At 65.8% G+C, this 19,349-nt stretch overlaps 1 protein-coding gene across 2 annotated transcripts; it reads left to right on the top strand.

Annotated features, from left to right (window-relative positions):
* Positions 1–1,001: 1,001 nt before the first annotated feature.
* SLC6A18 (solute carrier family 6 member 18) lies at positions 1,002–17,552 on the top strand. 2 transcript variants are annotated; one of them, XM_043488678.1, is made up of 12 exons: positions 1,002–1,204; positions 5,936–6,076; positions 6,724–6,861; positions 7,333–7,514; positions 9,119–9,229; positions 9,983–10,095; positions 10,810–10,938; positions 12,201–12,357; positions 13,713–13,917; positions 14,124–14,283; positions 16,171–16,333; positions 17,284–17,552. In XM_043488678.1, exons 1-12 carry the CDS (start codon positions 1,045–1,047, stop codon positions 17,440–17,442), a joined length of 1,818 nt encoding a protein of 605 aa, XP_043344613.1. In that variant the 5' UTR covers positions 1,002–1,044; the 3' UTR covers positions 17,443–17,552. The 2 variants fall into 2 exon arrangements, with proteins under 2 accessions (XP_043344613.1, XP_043344614.1); XM_043488679.1 differs by lacking the exon at positions 1,002–1,204 and adding an exon at positions 1,489–1,559 and having other exon boundaries at positions 5,871–6,076.
* Positions 17,553–19,349: the final 1,797 nt, after the last annotated feature.

Genomic DNA, 19,349 nt, shown 5'->3' on the forward strand with positions numbered 1-19,349 from the left:
GGAAGGGGAGCACCAGGAGTCAGATGGAAGGGGAGCACCGAGAGCGAGATGGAAGGGGAGCACTCACCGGGAGCCAGATGGAAGGGGAGCACCGGGAGTCAGATGGAATGGGAGCACCAGGAGTCAGAAGGAAGGGGAGCACCAGGAGTCAGATGGAAGGGGAGCACCGAGAGCGAGATGGAAGGGGAGCACTCACCGGGAGCCAGATGGAAGGGGAGCACCGGGAGTCAGATGGAATGGGAGCACCAGGAGTCAGAAGGAAGGGGAGCACCAGGAGTCAGATGGAAGGGGAGCACTGGAAGCCAGATGGAAAGGTCACATTCAGACCATCTGAGAGGTCTGGACATCTTTGGAAAATAACTGTGGCTTAAAAGTAGACATGGCGCCTGGCCTGGCAGTCCTACTCGGGCATTCACCCACGTCCACATACAATCCCGTTGCAGATGTTCATTGCAGCTCTTCCTCACGGCCACCCCGGTCAGTGCGTGGTGGACACAGAGCCCCACTGGCCATACGACCGCCTGCCAGGCGAGTCTCCAGAGACTGAGGCCCATAGCCCAGCTCACACTGTTTACACAACGTCCCTCCACGGGGAGGGACAGCAGAAGCAGGCTGTTGGGGGTGCGGCCACACGAGGGACGGGGGCCCCTCCGGGGATGGCTGTGTCCACCGCGTCAGCCGCGATGCTGGTAGGTGCCTGCAGGGTGTCGACTGGAGGCACGTGGGCGCTCTGAACTGCTCCTCTCAGCCACACGTGCGCCGACTGTTATTCCGGAAAGTTTATTAAGAGTGAACAACGTTTATGGAACAGGTAAACGGGCCCCAGTCTTGGAACCCCTGAGGTTCTCGAGTCAGTGGTGGCGGCCACAGACGTCGGGCGGGAACGAGCTGGGGAGGGCTCAGGGTCAGGAGAGCCGCGCGGTCGGAGGGGCTGTTACCAATTAACCAGGTCCACTAGTTCTCCTTTAAATCATGAGAAAGCGTGCGCGTGGGGCAGAAGGCCGCGGCTTCCCACTGCGGCAGAGGCTCCGGGCCGCGGCAGGCATGGCAGGCGCCCCGGGGCCCGCTCCACCCGCGGAGGGCGGCGGGGAGGCGCGGCCAGCCTGGGACAACAAGCTCCAGTACCTGCTGAGCTGTGTGGGCTTCGCCGTGGGCCTGGGCAACCTCTGGCGATTCCCGTATCTGTGCCAGACGTACGGGGGAGGTGAGCCCCCCAGATAAGCCCCCACCACGGCCTCCGGGGTGTGGGGGACTCCCACCCCGGGGATCTGTCCCCCGGGGCCCAGCTGGCATCAGGTTTGCGGTGCTGCTCAGTAGGCCACCAGCCCAGGCTCCGTGGGGGTCAGGGTGCCCAGTCCCCCTCACCGGCGCTGTGTCCTCACTGACCAGGCCCCAGAGGGCAGCTGGGGGGCCACGGCCACACGGGGAGCTGAGATGGGCGCCCAGGCTCCAGCATGAAGCCCGCGGCTGCAGCCGGAGCCACTGGGCGGGGCGCCTCGCTCAATGGCCTGCGGCTGTTGGTGTCACGCCTGGTGCTGGGGACAAGAGGCGCAGACCAGGTGAACGGCTCCCCTCGGGGGACGGACGTGGGGCGTGGCTCGCTGTGCCCCCGGGCTCAGGGCGGGGGGCTTCCTGGGCAGAGTCACCCTCTGGGGGATCTGACCTGAGGCGCCCCCGAGGCCTGCGCACCCCAGTGCTCGCAAAGCTCCTGGCCTCGGTTGAGTGTCCCCAGCGGGACAGCGGCTCTGGCCTCCCGCCTCAGAGACGGGGAGGCTGAGGTGGTAAGGGTTCAGCCTGTGTTCCGGTCAGTGTGCTGGCAGGGGGTCCTTCCCCTTCAGGGGCAGAGAACGCCAGTTCTCCGCCCAAGATGGGTGGGCAGGGGGTCAACATGGAGGGCAGAGCCCGCATGAGCACCGCCCACCAAGTTCCTGGTCATCCACTGCGTCCTTGAGGTCTCTTTTTCCTGATGATAAGATCTGGGGCACGTGGGAAAGTCTGAACATGCAGATAAATGGACAGACATTCCTCTGTAATGGCCACCCTGGCGTCAGAACCTCCGCGGGTCCAGGGAGGGGCAGGCGCCTGGGCCCGGGTCTCCTGACCGCACCTCTGTGACAATAGCGTGGAAAGCACAGAGCTCTCTGGAACACCAGCGCGGACCTGAAGCAGGGCGCCCAGAGCCCTCAATGCCCGTCATGTCAGGTCAGGGCCTCGGCGAGCCTCCACGCACGGGGCTCTGCCATCTGCAAGCATAGCACTGCCCACAGCCTGACCCACTGCCCACAGCAGCCAGAGCGGCCACCTCTCCCTCCATCCAGACAGCGAGGCCACGGGCATCACCCACCGTGCCTGGGGCTCTGAGACACGCCTGTAGGATCCAGGATCCAGCTTTCAGGCTGGAAGCTGTCGAGCAAACGCCAAAAAACAAGCTTCTCACGCGGTGAGAGGCCCCTCTCTGCCTACTTTGACCACCTCTGGTGCCCCCGAGACAAGGGGGAGGTGACAGGCAGACATGGCATCCGCTGGTTCACCCAGCAACCCCCCGACGTCAGGACTGCGCCTCCATGTCGTGGAGGGAGGCAGCGTCGTCACAGAGCTGAGCAGACGTTGATGCGGGGCCATCGGGGGCGTCACATACACTCTACTCCGCGCCGAGCAGAGGCGGTGGAAGCACTGTGCTGGGTGCTGACTCTGGCCGCTGACCGCAGGGCTCCGACCCGGGCTGTGGCCGGGGGGTCCCCCCAGGGAGCCGCAGAGGCCCCGATTCCTGCGCTGCCCCGGAGGTCTGTGGACACTGGTGTGGTTTAGTGCGGAGCTGTGGCGTTCAGCAGAGCGAGCCCTCTCGGCTCTTCCTCTAAACTGCTGCTGCCTTTCCACATAGACTGCAGCTGCGGCATGCCGGCCTGGTGTCCGGCGGCGTGTCCAGCCTGGTATCCGGCCAGGTGTCAGGCCTGGTGTCCGTCCTGCTGTCCGGCAGGGTGTCCGGCCTGGCATCTGGCCTGGTGTCCGGCAGGGTGTCCGGCCTGGCATCTGGCCTGGTGTCCGGCAGGGTGTCTGGCCTGGTGCTGGCGGGGTGTCTGGCCCGGTGTCTGGCGGGGTGTCCAGAGGAGTGTCCAGCCTGGCCCCTGTGGTCTCCATGGGGCTGGGAAGCAGGTCCCCCCCACCATGTGGGCCCCTCTCCCTCCACCCTCCCGTGGCTCTTTCCTCAAGATCACAGGCGTGTTTCTCAGCAGCCCACAGGCCCTTGCCGCTGTTCGACAAGAGGCATCTTTTCTTACTGGACCGAAGGGCTGTGTGCCGCACCCAGCAGCCCCCAGGCTCTGCCCAGACCCACCGCAGGTGGCGGCACATGGCGGCCGGCCGTCTGATGACTGTGGGCTCCTTGCCGCCGGCTCTGCAGTGGCCCTTCAGCGCTCAGGGCCGAAGCACCAAACGTGCGAGGCTTTCCCCGCAGTGACCGGGCCTCCGGTTCGCAGTGGACGCAGACTGGGTGCCCGAGGACTTAACCCCACTCTGCCCGCAGAGGCTAAGGGCAGCCCCACAAGATGTGCGCCCCCCCCCCCGGATGCCAATCTGGAGTAGCAGGTCCCCAGGTCACCATGGCTTCTTCCGATTTGGCTACAAATTCAAGGGGTCCCACAGCCCCTCTTAAGACTCAGCGATTTGCTGGAAAGGCTCACTGGACTGACTCGGGAAAGCACTCAGGTCTACAGGTTTTTCATGAAGGGTGCAACCCAGGAATGCCGTCTGGGAGCGACGCAGAGGCAGGGTGGGAGGGCAGGCCCCTCCTGTGCCTCCGCCAGGCAGGCACCCTTGACGGGACCCTGGGCTGCAGGCTGGTGACTCTCAGTCTGCTGCTGGAGGAGGACGGAGCTGGGAGTCCCAGGCGCGGGGTCACCCTGCCCCTCCAGCTCCCAGCCTGCGGGGCCAACCGGGTGAGGTTGAAGGGCGTCAACACACTGCGCCCCCTCGCCCGACCCCCCGATACGCCGAGGGAGCTTGGAGGCCCAGCCAGGACAGGACCAGACACTCCTCTCAGTTCAGTGTGGTGTCCTGGATTCGGGACCCCAGCACGGGGTCCACGCCAGGGTGGACCAGCTCTCCTCCTGCCTTCCAGTCCGGCAGAAACACGCCTGCCCTGTGCCGCCCCCACCGGCTCCTCCCGGAGTCAGCGTGATGGGGCGGGTGCCCCCACCCCCCGGGATGCAGAGCCCCCCAAGCCCAGCCCTCAGCACCCCAGCCAGGTCTGTGGTCTGGGTCCCCGTCTGTGAGGCGGTCGTGATGGGGCTGAAATGTGACTGATGCACAGGGTGGATGCTGCTCGGCACTGGGTCACAGAAATGCCTCCTGTTCTCTCCTCGGAGCCTGGAGACTCAGCCATGGGCCAGGCCTCCGTCCCTCCCCTCCCCTCCCTGTCCATCCCCCCATTCCTCCCCCACTCCCCTGACCTCTCCTTGGGCCAGACCCTCTCACACTGCCCTCAGCCAGCCCCTGAGTAGCCCTCGTCCAGCTAGGGCCTCCCCCTCAGGCTGCGCAGAGACGGGGGAAGGGGGCCAAGGGTCAGTCAGCCTGGAGGCTGCACCCTTCCCGGATGGAGGCTCAAATGTGTGGGACTCAGGCCCTGGGCGCGTGGCCGTTCCAGGCCTGCCTTCGCCACGGAGCAAGGTGTGCATTCTGGGGCCCGAGCGTGGCTCAGGAGGGCGCCTCCATCTGTGAGCTGGACCCTGGGTCCCCGGTGACCTCTGCCCACAGCCCCCGCTGCCAGCCCTGCCCGCAGGGGCCCTCCCGCCCCTGGGAGGCTGTCCTGGGGCCTCTGGGGCCTCCACCTGGGCTGAGTACCTCCAGAACTTAACTCTCTCCTTTGATGCACTTTGCCTTTTTGCTGCTACTTGGGAGATACTGAGACGCACCGTCTGCCCACATGCTGACCCCAGGGTCCTGTCGGGCTGACATGGGCCAAGGGCTCCGTGGCCACTGGTTCTGTCCAGGGCTCTGACGCTCATCCACACTTCAGATGGGGACAGAAGAAGCCAGCACGGGGCCTTGGTTCGTGGGAGTGGCTCTCGGAGGCTGAACCCATGCTTCCCGTGGACAGTGGGGAGAGCCTTGCCCACTGTAGCCGTGCCGTTGGCTGGGGCTGCTCCCTGGGGTCAACTGGGCCCGGGCGAGCGCGGGCAGCAGCCATGGTAAGCCAGGCAGCGCTGAAGCAGCCACACGCGCAGGCCCAGAGCAGGCAGGTTTCCCGGGTCTGGACAGGGGACGTGCGGCTGAGACGCCAATGGCGCACACAGGGCCGATTCCGCTTCTGGGGACTCAGTCCTCCTCCTGACAGTGTGGGAGCGTGCCACAGGAATCCGCGTCTCCCTAGCAGGCCTGTGGGCTCAGGGACACCAGGCCCCCCGCCACCTGCCGGGACCCGCCCTGTCCATGCAGGCTTGCGGTGCAGAAGGAAGCCGCTGTGTCTACCTGCCTGCCTCGGGTCCTTCCCAAGAGGCAGCTCCGTCCGAGGGGCTCGGCACCCAGGCCCACCCCGCTGTGTCCACTCCCAGCGTCCGGGCAAGGGTGAAGGGTTGGGAGGGGCTTCCAACCCCAACCCAGGGTGCAGCTTGGGGGACCTCTGGTGACCGCCCCCTGCAAAGCCCCGCTGTGAGCAGACCAGCTCCCCATCCCAGGAGCCTGGGAACCAGGGGTGTCAGGGCCCCATTGAGAAAGCAGCTCAGCCCACGTGTCAATGGGAACCCCACACAGCCCCAGAGGGTGGGGGACACACGGCCGCAGAGGGTGGGGAGCCATGGCTTTAACACAAGCAAACTCCCAACGTCGGGCGGTCTCCCTCGGCGGGCACGAGAGCTTCTGCTCACCACTCCCAGCACCCACGTCACACTCGCCGAGGCCGGGCCGTGCGCACAGCCCACTGACAGCCACGTGTCTGCAGGCGCCTTCCTCATCCCCTATGTCATCGCCCTGGCCTTCGAGGGCATCCCGCTGTTCCACATCGAGCTCGCCATCGGCCAGCGCCTGCGCAGGGGCAGCATCGGGGTGTGGACGGCCATCTCGCCCTACCTGGGCGGCGTGGGTAGGTGCCCCCCGTGACCCCCACCTGCAGCTGCTCGGTAGCGGGGGGCTGCGTCTACACGTGCCACGCGTGTTTGCTGGGTGTTCGCTCGTCACGCCAGTGCACGCCTGGTGGTTCAGAACCTGAAGGGGCCCAGTCGGGAAGGGGCAGGGGTCCCGGACACGCAGGTCCCCGAGGGAGGAGTCAGGCGTGATGGTGGAGCCAGGGGTCCACCCCAGAGGCGGTCAGCAGCAGACTGACCCACGTTGCCCAGTCCGTGCACACGGGGCCCTGAGCACACGTGACCCGGGACCTCACGGCACCTGGGGAGGCTGGGCAGAGGGCAGAGCGGTTCCCTGCGTGCCCGTGAGGTGGGCTCTGCCGCAGAGGGTCCCAGCGTCGCCGTGCAGGCCTGTGCCACACCTGGCGGCCTTGGGCGTCCGAAGGCCCAGCTGGAAGCAGGCTGAGGCTGGGGGAGGACCACTGCGGCCCAGCCGGGAGGGCGCTGCCCGGCCGGAGAACGAGGGTGGCCTGCGGGCGATGCAGCCGGGTGCCGGCCAGCAGGTGGGCAGCAGGGCCCTCGGGGCCGACGCGGGGGCAGACGTGGGCTGTGCGCGAGGGGGTCCGCCGGGCAGCCGCGGGAGGCGCTGACCGTGCCGGGCCCGCAGGGCTGGGCTGCTTCACCGTGTCCTTCCTGGTCAGCCTCTACTACAACACGGTCCTGACCTGGGTGCTCTGGTACCTCCTCAACTCCTTCCAGCACCCGCTGCCCTGGAGCGCCTGCCCGCCCGACCTCAACCGCACAGGTACTGCTGTGGGCGAGGCGCCCAGCGCGGCCGGTTCCCTGGAGCTGGGTCCTGCTACCCCGTGGTTGCCCGTTTGCGGTGGGACCCCGGGCCCCGGGCGCCCCATGCCCGCACCAAGTAACACCCAGGCCCCCGCAGACGTTCACACACCTGGCAGCGACAAGCGTGCGGGTCGGCCGCTCATCCCCCTGAATTAGGTCTTCAGGGGGCCCCCCGCCAGCCCAGGATGTGTGCCCTCTGCAGGGACCTCAGGTGTGGGGCGTACTCACGGTTTTCAAGTGTGCTCGCGACCCCGGGTGGGCCTCTGTCCCCGAGGACCCCCTGTGCCAACTCGTGCTTGGCACCTGCCGGACAAGTCAGGCAGCTGCAGAGGCCCCTGGCGGCCAGCCCCTGGGCCTGCTCCCGGGGTGGCGGGGTCCTGCTGGGTCCCCGCGGCCCGCAGCCCACCCGTGCGGGCCCTCCCGGCCCCAGGGCTCGTGCAGGAGTGCCGGGACAGCAGCCCCGTGAGCTACTTCTGGTACCGGCGGACCCTGAACGTCTCGGCCGACATCAGCGACAGTGGCCCGGTCCAGTGGAGGCTGCTGCTCTGCCTGGCGGCCTCCTGGGCCGTCGTGTACCTGTGCGTCATCAGGGGCATCGAGACCACCGGCAAGGTGAGCGCCTGCGCCCCGCCCCCCACCCCCCGGCCCCCGAGGACCCCTCCCCACTTCCTTCTCCTCGGCCTCTGGGGTTCAGAGGTTCTGTCCATGTCCCTGGAAAGCTGGGCTCCTCCCAACCACGAGGTGCACCTCCTCTGCTTGGCAAGAGTCTGCTCTGAAGTCCACTGTGATGTTGGAACAGCCGTTCCAGCTTCTTTGGCTAAATTAATGTGGTTTTTTTCCCAGCTACTTTTCTTTTCGTCTGTTTGGGTCTTTGTGCTTCAAGTGTGATTCTTGTAGACAGCATGCAGTTGGGTCTTGCTTTTTTACCCAGTCTGATGATCCCCGTCTTTTTTCTTTGGGGTTGTTAGAGCAATTACAGTGAATGCGCTATTGACTTGGCTGGGGGAAGCCTGTCACCTTGTGTTTATTTCTGCTCTTTGCTCCCGTTTCGCCTTTTTTGTTGTATCTTGATGCCGCTCTGTGTCCTTTGCCGGGTGGTTGGGTCTGGGGCTGCAGCGCACGCTGTCTCCTGGCAACGCGGCACCAGCCCGCAGAGGAAGCCCTCGGCAGCGCCCTTCTCCCCGCAGTGACCACGCCACCGTCTTACCTTTTACTACAGCGTCATAAACAGCAAGCGCAGTCTCAGCACGTTTTTTTTGCCACACCACCCAGCTTGTGCGATCTTAGGTCCCGATCAGGGACTGACCTCAGGCCCCGGCAGAGGGAGAGGTGAATCCTAACCCGGGAACGCCCGCATTCTCAGCACTTTTGTTTTAAACACTGCATTATCTTTTAAAGAGACTGAGGCAATGATAAAGAATATCTAAAGTCAGCTAGTTTCCACACAGAAAGGGCCAGGGGAGCCTGACTCTGCACCTCCTGAGTTTGCCTTTCAAACCACCCAGCACAGCCCTTCCCGCCTCTCCTCCTCCCGGGCTTGGACAAGTCCAGTATTTGTGTTTGTCCTTCAGCGACTGTGACCACACTCTATGCCTTTCCGCGGGGCCTCCTGACGCCGGTTGTGGAGGTTTGCGGGTCTGAGTGTGTGTGAGCGCCTGTACTTTATTTCGGTTAACATGTGAGGGTGATAATTACTCTCAGGTGAGGGGCTCCAAGCTTGAGGGGATTGGAATTTCAGACCCAACCAGTCAGCCAGAAACCCGAGGAGTCCTACACAAACGTCCCTGAAGATGCCCCGGGCGGCTCCCCGTGTCTGCATTTGGGGTCTGGGGCTGAGGAGGGAAGGGTGCCCGTTTGCCGATTTATTTTCTCAGATGCCGTGTGTGTAGACCCCTCCCCAGCCCTGAGAGAACTGGGGACTGGTCCTGCTGGGGGAGAGCGTGTGGGCAGGTGTGTGGCCCCTGGACCCCACGAAGAGGCCCGCTGGGGCCTCAGGGTAGAAGGAGGAGGGGCCTGTGGACCAGAGGGAGGCCACTGCCCACCTCGGCAGAACCCGCACGTGAACGTCAGGGCAGCCCAAGCCCCCGAGCATGACCGGAGCCCACAGCCCACCTTCTCCAATCAGACCCCATGACCCGGCAGTGGCCTGAGGCCTCTCCCTCGCCCCGCCGTCTCAGGAGTGGAGGCAGGTAAGGCTAATGACCGGCCTTTTCCAGGCAATTTATTTCACGGCCCTGTTCCCTTACCTGGTCCTCACCATCTTCCTGGTCAGAGGGCTCACGCTGCCCGGGGCAATGGAAGGACTGACCTACCTCTTCACCCCTGACGTAAGTGGGCCCCACACCCAAGCTCCCCACTGCAGCCAGGCCCAGGCTCAGGCAACAAATAAGCTAGGCCCCCCAGCCTGGCCCCTGCCACCCTCAGCCACGGGAGCAGAGAGATCGCCACAAGGAGGGGCGGCCTGGCATCTCAGGGGCCACGTTTGGAGGGCAGGGGGCAGAGGAGAGTATGGTCTGGGATGCGGGGGCCGCGTGAAATAAGGGTGTAGCAGAGAGGTCTGCTGGGGACCTTGATGCCCCGCCAGGGTCCCAGGCCCCACATTTCTGAGGGGCTTGTCCAGGAATATGAGCCTACCACGAGAGGAGCCACGGGGCCATTCCGCGGTGTCTGGAGCCCCAGGGGCCACACGGCTCAGTCCCCCGTCTCTCAGGCTGGGCCCCCTGGTGGGCATGTGGACGAGTCTGTGGGTCCTGCAGTGGGAACACCAGGCCCTGTGTGCAGGGGGCCCCCCCCCCGGCCCGCAGCTTGCAGGGAGCTGAGCCGCCCCTTGGATCTGACTCCCAGCCCTGAGAGGGCCGTCCTCCTGTGGATGGGGCCTGGGGGTCTTTCCGCATCAAAAGCAGGGAACCCAAACTGTCCGTGTCATCCCATGCGCTCCTCACACGTGGTCCCAAGCTGTCTCGGGGCCTGAGTGGGCACACGGCTCGTGGGAGCGTCCCAGGGATGCTGGGCATTGTCTGGACCAGGAGGCACCAGGCTGGGGGCCTGTCTGCGGACCATGGGTCCCTGTCCCCCTCCAGATGCAGGTCCTGCAGAACCCCCGGGTGTGGCTGGACGCGGCCACCCAGATATTCTTCTCCCTGTCCCTGGCCTTTGGAGGACACATCGCTTTCGCCAGCTACAACCAGCCCAGGTAGGCTGGGGCTGGGGCCGGGGGCCGCGCTGCTGAGGCCACCCTGAGCAGCTTGCCATGACATCCTTCCTGGAAGGCGGGGTCAACCAGTGTGAGCCGCTGATAAGCCCAAGCGCTCGGGGTTCCGGCAGTCACTGAGTCACCCCAAGAGCCGGGAGGCTGTGGCCCTCTGAAGCAGCTTGCCGCAAGTGCTGGAGCAGCTGCCGGAAGGGAACTGGGGTCATCAAAGCCAGGAACAAGGCCATAACCGGGGGCTGCCCGTGTGACACACGGCCATAAAAGCAGAAATACAGCCTGGGTCAGCGCCCGGCACTTAAAATAGACGCCCGGGTGTCCGCCTCCTGACGACGCCCAAGCACGACCGTGGGTCATAAAGCACATGGCTGAGCGATGATGCAATGAAAGCAGGCTCCGCGTGGGTCCGTGGGGGCAGCGAGGGGGCAGCAGAGGGGGCGGGGGGCGCGGGGGCCTCCAGCGGTTGCTCCTGCTGCGCTCTGCCTCAGCTGCTGCACATCCGTTCCTCATCTGGAGGCCACGCACCCACACCCAGGGCCCCCAGCTCGCTCCCGCCCCAGGGCCCCAGGGGAGACGGGCCCTGAGTGTTGGCGCCAGCAGCAGCCTTGAGCTGGGGTCCCGGGGAGGGCTCTGAGACCAGGCCGAGCCCCGCCCCAGGCGTCCTGCCCCGGGGCCCTAAGGCCGCACACGTCTGCACAGAAACAACTGCAGGAGGGACGCGGTGAGCGTGGCGCTGGTGAACAGCATGACGTCCCTCTATGCGTCCATCGCCGTCTTCTCTGTCTTGGGGTTCAAGGCGGCCAGCGACCACGGGCAGTGCCTGGACCGGTGAGCGGGGCCCTCGGGCGCTGAGGAGTCAGGGTGAGGGGGTTCCGCCTGGAACGGGGGGCAGGACCTGAGCTGGAGGTCGGGTCTTGGCCGAGAAGACCAGTTCCAATGAGGGAGTTGTGGACGGGGTGGGCCCGCATCCGACGGCCGGTGTCCTGATGGGAGAGGGGGGTGCACGCAGACACGGAGGAGGACGTGGGGGTTGCAGGGAGGTGGCCACAAGCGCAGGCATACCCGGGGCCCCTCCCCTGGGCCCTCTGGGGGGACCGCAGCCCTGCGCACGCCTCGTCTTGGACTCCCTGCTCCAGAGCTAGGAAGTCACACGTCCTGCGGCTTCCGGTTGCCCAGGCTGCGGTCATTTCTCACCACAGTCCAGGAGCCGTCCCAGTGAGGACGGCCCCACAGGGGAAGTCACTGCATGGGATTGATGGCCCGGTGGCCTCCCAATGCGGGTTCCTGGGCGAGACCCACCAGAGGGACACAAGCCCGCCCTCCACGTGTGGCTGGATGTCCAGGGCAGCTCGTGGACGATGGCCTTGTCGGCAGTGTCGGCAGGCTACAGGGGGGTGCCTGCCATGACACCCTGGCCACGCAGGGGAGGAAGGGAAGCTGCCTGCACCCGTCACAGGGAGCGCATGTGCGGCTCAAGGACCCCGAGAGGCCGCAATGGCCGTGCCCGGGGAGCAGTGAGCGCCCCGCAGGCCAGCTCTTCCCGCTGCTCCCCCCAGACGCCCAGGGAACAAAATCGCAGACCAGCCAGCACCGGGCTCCCCAACGGCTGCACCTCGGGTGGCGTCACCGCCTTCTCACTGCATCGGGGACACTAAACAGCCCTGACACTGCAAAATCCCAGACGGAACGCACACAGACCGAGAAAGCCACGGCCCTGGGCAGCCTCTGAGAGGCTTGTCCACGGCCTGGGGGCAGGGCGTCCCAGGGGCCTGGCAGGAACCGGCACGTCAGCCACCCCAGACACCTCTGCAAAAGGCTTTGGGACTCTGCAGGGTGAGGTGACAAGCAGCATCTGCCAACACAGACGCCCCCGCGGCGTCTGAACCATGAGCCCTGAGACGGACGTGGTGTGAGGAGCTGGAGACCCACCCGCCGGGTGGTCAGAGCCACAGGCCAGGGGCAGGAGGCCGCGTGGCCCCTTTGCACCCCGGCCCCGGGGAGGCCTGTGTCCCCCACGTGTGCACAAGAACCCGGGCGCCCCCCAGAGCCCACCCCTCCGGGGTCCACTCACCCGCCTCCCCGCCCCGCAGAAACATCCTCCGCCTCATCAACGCCTTCGACCTGCCCGAGCAGAGCATTTCCAGGGATGACTACGCGGCGGCCCTGGCGCGTCTGAACGCCTCGCAGCCGGCGCGGGTGGCCAGGCTCCCCCTGGAGGCCTGCCGCCTGGAGGACTTCCTGGACAAGGTACGCAGGGGCCGCGGCGGGGCCGCGGGTGGCTGCAGACGTTGACCCGGGGCCGGGGTGAGCCCCGTGGCCTAAACGCAGTGCCTCTGACAGGCTCTGCTCTGCAGGCGGGGTCCAGGCGGGGAGAGCGGGCCTTGGGGCTGCCCAGAGCCCAGAGAGGGGAGCCAGGCCTCAGCTGGCCGACGTGGGGCAGGGACAGTGGCTGGGGGCGGGCAGGCCCCTGTGGGCAGCTGTCGGATGGGCTCCTGAGCCCCGGGCCGGGGGCGCGTGCCCCGCTGCGGGTGATTTAGGGGACAGGGCCCCTCCTGCGGAGGTGGACCCACAGTTTGTGGTAACACGGGCCGGATGGGGCGGGGCCACCTCAGCCTCACCCAGGAGGGTGCCCTGGCCTTCCCGCAGGGAGTGTGTGGGTGCGTGTGCATCCTGGTGTGGCCTGTGTTGGCACACGTGTGTGTTCTGGCAGGGGGTGTGCCGGTGCACACATCTGACCCTGTGTGTGTGTGTGGTGTGCTGGTGCGGGGAGGTGAGCTGTCACACACATGTCCCAGTGGGGGGGGGTAATGCGTGCTGGCACACACGTGTGTCCTGGCAGGGGGGTGTGTGTTGGCACACACGTGTGTCCCTAGAGGGGTGTGCTGGCACACACACGTGTCCTGGCTGGGCTGGGGTGCTAGTGTGCACGTGTGTCCCGGTGGCGGGGCATGTTGGCACACGTGTGTCCCAAGGAGGGGCATGTTGGCACACACATGTCCTGGCTGGGCTGGAGTGCTGGCACACACATGTGTCCCAGCAGGGGGGCATGCTGACATACGCATGTGTCCCAGGGGGCATGTTGGCACACACGTGTGTCCCAGTGGGGGGGGGCATGCTGACACATGCATGTGTCCCGGGGGTGCATGCTGACACCCGCATGTGTCCCGGGGTTGTGTGCTGACACACTCGTGTGTCCCGGGGCATGCTGGTACACACGTGTGTCCTGGGGGGTGTGCTGACACATGCGTGTGTCCCGGGGGCATGCTGACACATGTGTGTGTCCCGGGGGGGGGCGTGCTGGTACACACGTGTGTCCCGGGGTGGCATGCTGACATGTGTGTGTCCCGGGGGCATGCTGGTACACATGTTTGTCCCGGGGGGGGGTGGCGTTCTGACACATGTGAGTGTCCTGGGGGCATGCTGGTACACACATGTGTCCTGGGGGGGCATGCTGACACATGTGTGTGTCCTGGGGGCATGCTGGTACACACGTGTGTCCTGGGGGGGCATGCTGACACATGTGTGTGTCCTGGGGGGGCATGCTGGTACACACGTGTGTCCCAGAGGGGGGGACATGCTGGCCCACGTGCGCTGTGTTGCAGAGCGCCTCGGGCACGGGCCTGGCCTTCATCGTCTTCACGGAGGCCGTGCTCCACATGCCTGGCGCGCCGGTCTGGGCCGTGCTCTTCTTCGGGATGCTCTACAGCCTGGGCCTGTCGTCCATGTTCGGGAACATGGAAAGCATGACCACGCCGCTCCTGGACCTGGGGGTCATGCCCAGGAGGGTCCCCAAGGAGGCGCTGACAGGTGAGCACACAGCCAGGCCTCCTTGCTGGACGTCAGATGAGCCTCCCCAACAGGGGCTCGAGGGCTGGTCCCTGCAGCTCAGGCGGACCCCGGAGGGTCAGGGAGGGCGGGTGGGGCACTGCGTCCCACACGGCCCCTGAAGGTGTCCTCCAGGGGGGTGCTGGGCACACAGGGGCCACTGGAAATGCCTGACGGGTCGTGTGCAGGCCTGGTCTGCCTGCTCTGCTTCCTCACGTCCTCCTGCTTCACGCTGCGGTCGGGGAGCTACTGGCTGGAGATCTTTGACCAGTACGCCGCGGCCCTGAACCTGATCCTCCTGGCTTTCTTCGAGGTGGTCGGGGTCGTTTACGTTTATGGGATGAAGCGGTGAGTCAGCCACCCGGCCCGCCCCTCTGCTCCCGGTGTCTCCCGGTCCCCGCGTGGGCCTTGGGCAGCGGTGGGTGACACAGGCCACCTGAGGTCCCCCCAGTGGACCTGTCCACAGGCACAGCCGGGCACCACCACCTAGCTGTGCGGAGGCCAGTGACTAAAGAGCGGTCTCCAGCCACGTGCGGGAGCTCCTGGTGTCCAAGGACAGGTGGACCCCAGGGCAGGACGGCCTGCCCAAAGCACCAAGAGCCAACCTCCCCTGGAGGCCTGCGAGGAGGCCCAGTGACATTCTACCACCCTCAGCCGGCCCAGGACAGAGGCACAACCGCACTCACACCTGCACTCACGCTTGTACTCACACCTGCTTCTCTTAGCTGCACTCACACCTGTCACACCTGTCACACATGCACTCACACGTCACACCTGTCACTCACACCTGCACTCACGCCTGTCACACATGCACACACTCACACCTGCACTCACACCTGTCACTCACACATGCACACACACATGCACTCACACGTCACACCTGTCACACATGCGCTCACACATCACACCTGTCACTCACACGTCACACCTGTCACTCACACTTGCACTCACACCTGTCACACCTGTCACATGCACTCACACGTCACACCTGTCACACACACACCCCTGCACTCACACCTGTCACACACACACCCCTGCACTCACACCTGTCACTCACACATGCACTCACATGTCACTCCTGTCACTCACACCTACACTCACACCTGTCACTCCTGTCACTCACACCTGCACTCACACCTGTCACTCATACTTGCACTCACACCTGTCACTCACACTTGCACTCACACCTGTCACACCTGTCACTCACACATGCACACACACACCCCTGCACGCACACCTGTCACTCACACATGCACTCACACGTCACTCCTGTCACTCACACCTGTCACTCCTGTCACTCACACCTGTCACTCACACTTGCACTCACACCTGTCACTCACACTTGCACTCACACCTGTCACACCTACACTCACACCTGCACACACACACCCCTGCACTCACACCTGTCACTCACACCTGCACTCACACCTGTCACTCACACATGCACACACACACTCCTGTCACTCACACCTGTCACACCTGTCACACATGCACACACACACACTCCTGTCACTCACACCTGTCACTCCTGTCACTCACACCTGCACTCACACCTGTCACCCTGCCCAGATGGGGACCCTAGAGGTTGTGACCCCTGACCTTGTGTTCTAAGGGCTCCTGGGAGGCCCTGAATGCCGGCCTCCACGCTGCTCTGTGGGCAGAGGGACAGCGGGCTAGTCCCCAGGGGGACACGCCTGAGAGCGCTGGGAGTAAGAGGCAGAGCCAGCAGTGTGTGGGGGACACAGCGCCCCTGGACTCGGGGGGCCACGAGGTCTCAGAAGGGGCCCCGCAGGTGCCCTGAGGAGGAGAGCTGGGAGGGGCGTGGACAGGCAGGCGGCCCCGGGGAGGGGTCCTGAGCAGCAGAAACTCCCTCCTGTGTGTGCGGCGGCTGCTGTGTGTCCTGGGCCTCTGTCCCCATTCTGGGACCCAGGACAGGCGTCGCGTCCCCCCGACAGCTGGTGGGGGCTTCCCTGCTCTCACCAAGCCGGAGCCCCCTGACCAGGGCCAGACCATGGGTCCTGCCGCTCCCTGGGCTGGGCCCACCCCCTCGGGCCTTTCCCACCATTGACCTGGGGGCGGGGCGAGTCCTCACCAGAACCCAAGGCGGCCGCCTCGTCCAGGGGCCACTCGGGAAGATGGGGACCGAGGTCAGAGTGGAGGCGGGGACAGTCCCGTGGGCCACAGCCTGGCGACAGGACGGAGGCTGCCGGCCTGAGCTCGGCGTCTCTGCGGCAGGCTCTGTGATGACATAGCCTGGATGACCGGGAGGCAGCCTGGCTTCTACTGGCGGGCGACCTGGAAGGTCGTGAGCCCCCTGCTGCTGCTGACCATCTTCGTGGCCTATGTTGCCCTCCTGGCCAGCTCGCCGCCAGGCTACAAGGCCTGGAACCCCCAATACGTAAGTCCTTTGGGTGGGGGCCGGCCCAGGGGCCCAGGACCCAGCCTGACCCCCCCCCCAGTCCCCGCCATGCCCAGAGGACAGTCACAGTGGACATCGGTGCCCCGGGGTCAGCCCCAGGACCGTGTGGCCCCTCGGATGGTCCAGGGCAGCTCTCTCCAGAACGCTCCCTCTGACCTTGGGGCTGACCTTGGGCGAGGGCCTCGGTCAGTGTCAGGAGAGGAACAGGTTCCACATTCTGGTGACCCTGCGGATCCCTGCAGCCCCTCTCCTGGGGATGTGGCTTCAGGCCACACTCCCCACGTGCCGTGGTGCCAGAATGCGGGGCGTGGCCTGGACTCTGGAGCCAGCTCTTGGCCCCAGGCTGTGCGCTGAGCCCGTGAGCTCTGCCAGCCTGCCTTCCATCTGCCAGCTCAGAGCTGCCGCTCCTCCGGGGTGTGCACGCAGCCGGTTCTGAAGTCTCCCCAGAGAGCAGCCGCTCCACACGGCCAGGCGGGCGTAGGAGGAATGGCGCCATCTTCTGGGGGCTCAGCGCGGGGCCTGAGCTCAGGCGGGTGGTGCTCCCGCCACGGAGGGAGCACGGAGTCTGACTGGGCCCAGCGGTCAGCCCCAGGCCCCTGCGGCCCCTCGGATGGTCCAGGGCAGCTGTCTCCAGAACGCGACACCCCAGGTCCCCGGCCTGCCCCTCGGAGCCTAACCCCATGGGTGGCTTGGCCGGCCAAGTTCCCGAAACTTCAGTTGCCCAGGAGCCCACTGCCAGGGAGCAGCCCTGTCCACATGCCTTTCCCACCACCCAGCCTGGGGGCTCCGATAGAGGAGATGGGCTGAGGCTGCCCCCCATGCTCACGGCCCCTGTGGCTGAGGGCCAGCCTCCTCCATGCAGGGAACGCATGTGGGGCAACCTGCCTGCTTCCCAGACGCCCCCCTCAGTCAGGCCGCGTGTCCTGCAGGAGTGGTTCCCCTCGCGGCAGGAGAAGCCCTACCCCGGCTGGGTGCTGGCCGCCTGTGCACTCCTGTCCTTCCTGCCCACCCTGTGGGTCCCAGTGGTGGCGCTGGGCCAGCTGCTCGCCTGGTGCAGAGAGAAGACGCGGAACCCGCCGCAGGACTGACGCCCGAAGCCGCGGGGCAGCAGGGCCTGCTGAGCACGGGGCCGGGGTGGTGGGGAGGCCTGCCTGTGCCGCAGCCGGGGCAGCTCCAATACACGTGCGCTCGGCCCTGACGGCCGGTGGTCATTGTTCCTGACGCTGTCGCGCCCGCCGGGCCCGCTCACGGCACCGCCCAGCTCCCACATCACAGTCCACGCTCCTCTCCTAATGGGCCAGGTCCGCTGTCCGCCTCCTGGGCCCTGTGGCTGGTGGTCCTGCGTGGGGCCCTCGGGGAGGCCATGCACTGCGTCCATGGGCAGAATGGCAGGGGTCCTGACGGCCCGGGTGGTGGTAGCGGGAGGGGCGTGTGGGAAGGCCCACCCGCACCCCACACCGGATGGACAGCCTGAAGCAGGGCCACTGCAGGGACGGCTGAAAGCCGGGATGGAGGCCCGGCCCCACGGAAGCACCTCTGCGTACCCGAGACCTGGCCCCGGGGAGGATCTATCCTGGGTGTGCGTGATGCGGACCTCGGGGCACCCAGTGCACAGAGAATCGTCCTAGAAGCACGGGCTGCCCCCGTGAAGGCGGGGGAGCCGGAGCATCGACATGCCATCCGCGAGGCTGGCTCTTCGCAGGCTTAGCCCAGAAGCCCTGCCCTTTATTCTTCCGAGACTTTCAAGTCAAAGAGAGAAGGGAAGGCTGATCGTCATGCAGGTCTCCATTCTCTCCAGGGTAGGAAGGCCAGGCTCCTCCCCGAGCGTGGGTCCCTGCCTGCACCAAGCCCTGCTCCCAGCAGCCTCAGACAAGACCTGCCCTTTCCAGGGCCCGCTCGCCTCCACCCGCCCCCCTGCGCTCTGGCCCTCCCGCACCAGCCAGGGACAGTCCTGAGGGGCCCTGGACACACAGCTGGGCTTCCGGAAAACCTGCCTGTCTTCCGCCTCGCGCTGGGAGCACATCCCTCTGCGCCCAGCCCCAGGCAGGCGAGAGCTGTCCGTGGTGCTGAAGGAGGCCCACAGACATGGCCCCGCAGGAGGCCAGCACCGTTATGGGGCCCTCGGACCCAGTAAATGGGGCTGGTCACTGCTGCCTGCCTACGGGGAGTGGGTATTAAAGCCGGGTCAGCGCAAGCTTGCCCCGGAGTGAGCCCTAAGCCACGTGGAGTGGGTGGGCCTGCATTTCACCCCCATGCTGCCCTTGGTGACTCAGGGCCCCCTCTTCCAGAGAAGCGCCAACACAGCTGTCTGCCTCAGCCTATGTCCTCCGTGTGTAGGGACCCCAGGCTCACACTAGCCCACCCATGAGGCGGGTCCGGATTACGTCCCACCACAGGCCAGCTGATGATCACTAATCCCCCGGCACTCTAATGCCCCTCCACCACGTCCGGGACGGGCTCTTGGGTTCTGGGGTTCAGATGTCCGGGTCCCTGGGCATGTTTGGGGGTCACCACCTTGCCTCCCACCAGCACCTGGAGAACTCTGAGCTGTGGGGTTTGGGAAGCCCTCTGCCCCACACTGAGCTTCACAAGTGAGCCTCCCAGGGCCAGGTGCCAGCATGTTCCAGGGTTACGGCAGGGAGGGGGGGCAGGCACGTGGGGCTGGGGCCCCCAAGGTGTGGTCTGTGCCCTGCCTTCTCTCTTGCCTCCTCCTCACTCCCCTCTCACCTTGACTTTTGGCAGCACAGAGGTGGGGGCTCCTGAGGGTCTACTTCACATGCAGTTTAGAGGTAGTGAAGTGAAAGTCGCTCAGTCCTGCCAGGCCCCTCTGTCCATGGGATTCTCCAGACAAGCACACTGGAGTGGGTAGCCGTTCCCTTCTCCAGGGGACCTTCCAACACAGGGATAGAACCCAGGCCTCCCACACTGCAGGCAGATTCTTCACCAGCTGAGCCACCAGGAAGCCCGTTTAGCTCTAGGGAAGCCTGAAAAACTC

Source organism: Cervus canadensis, chromosome 16 (genome assembly GCF_019320065.1).
Source record: "Cervus canadensis isolate Bull #8, Minnesota chromosome 16, ASM1932006v1, whole genome shotgun sequence".
NCBI lineage: Eukaryota > Metazoa > Chordata > Mammalia > Artiodactyla > Cervidae > Cervus > Cervus canadensis.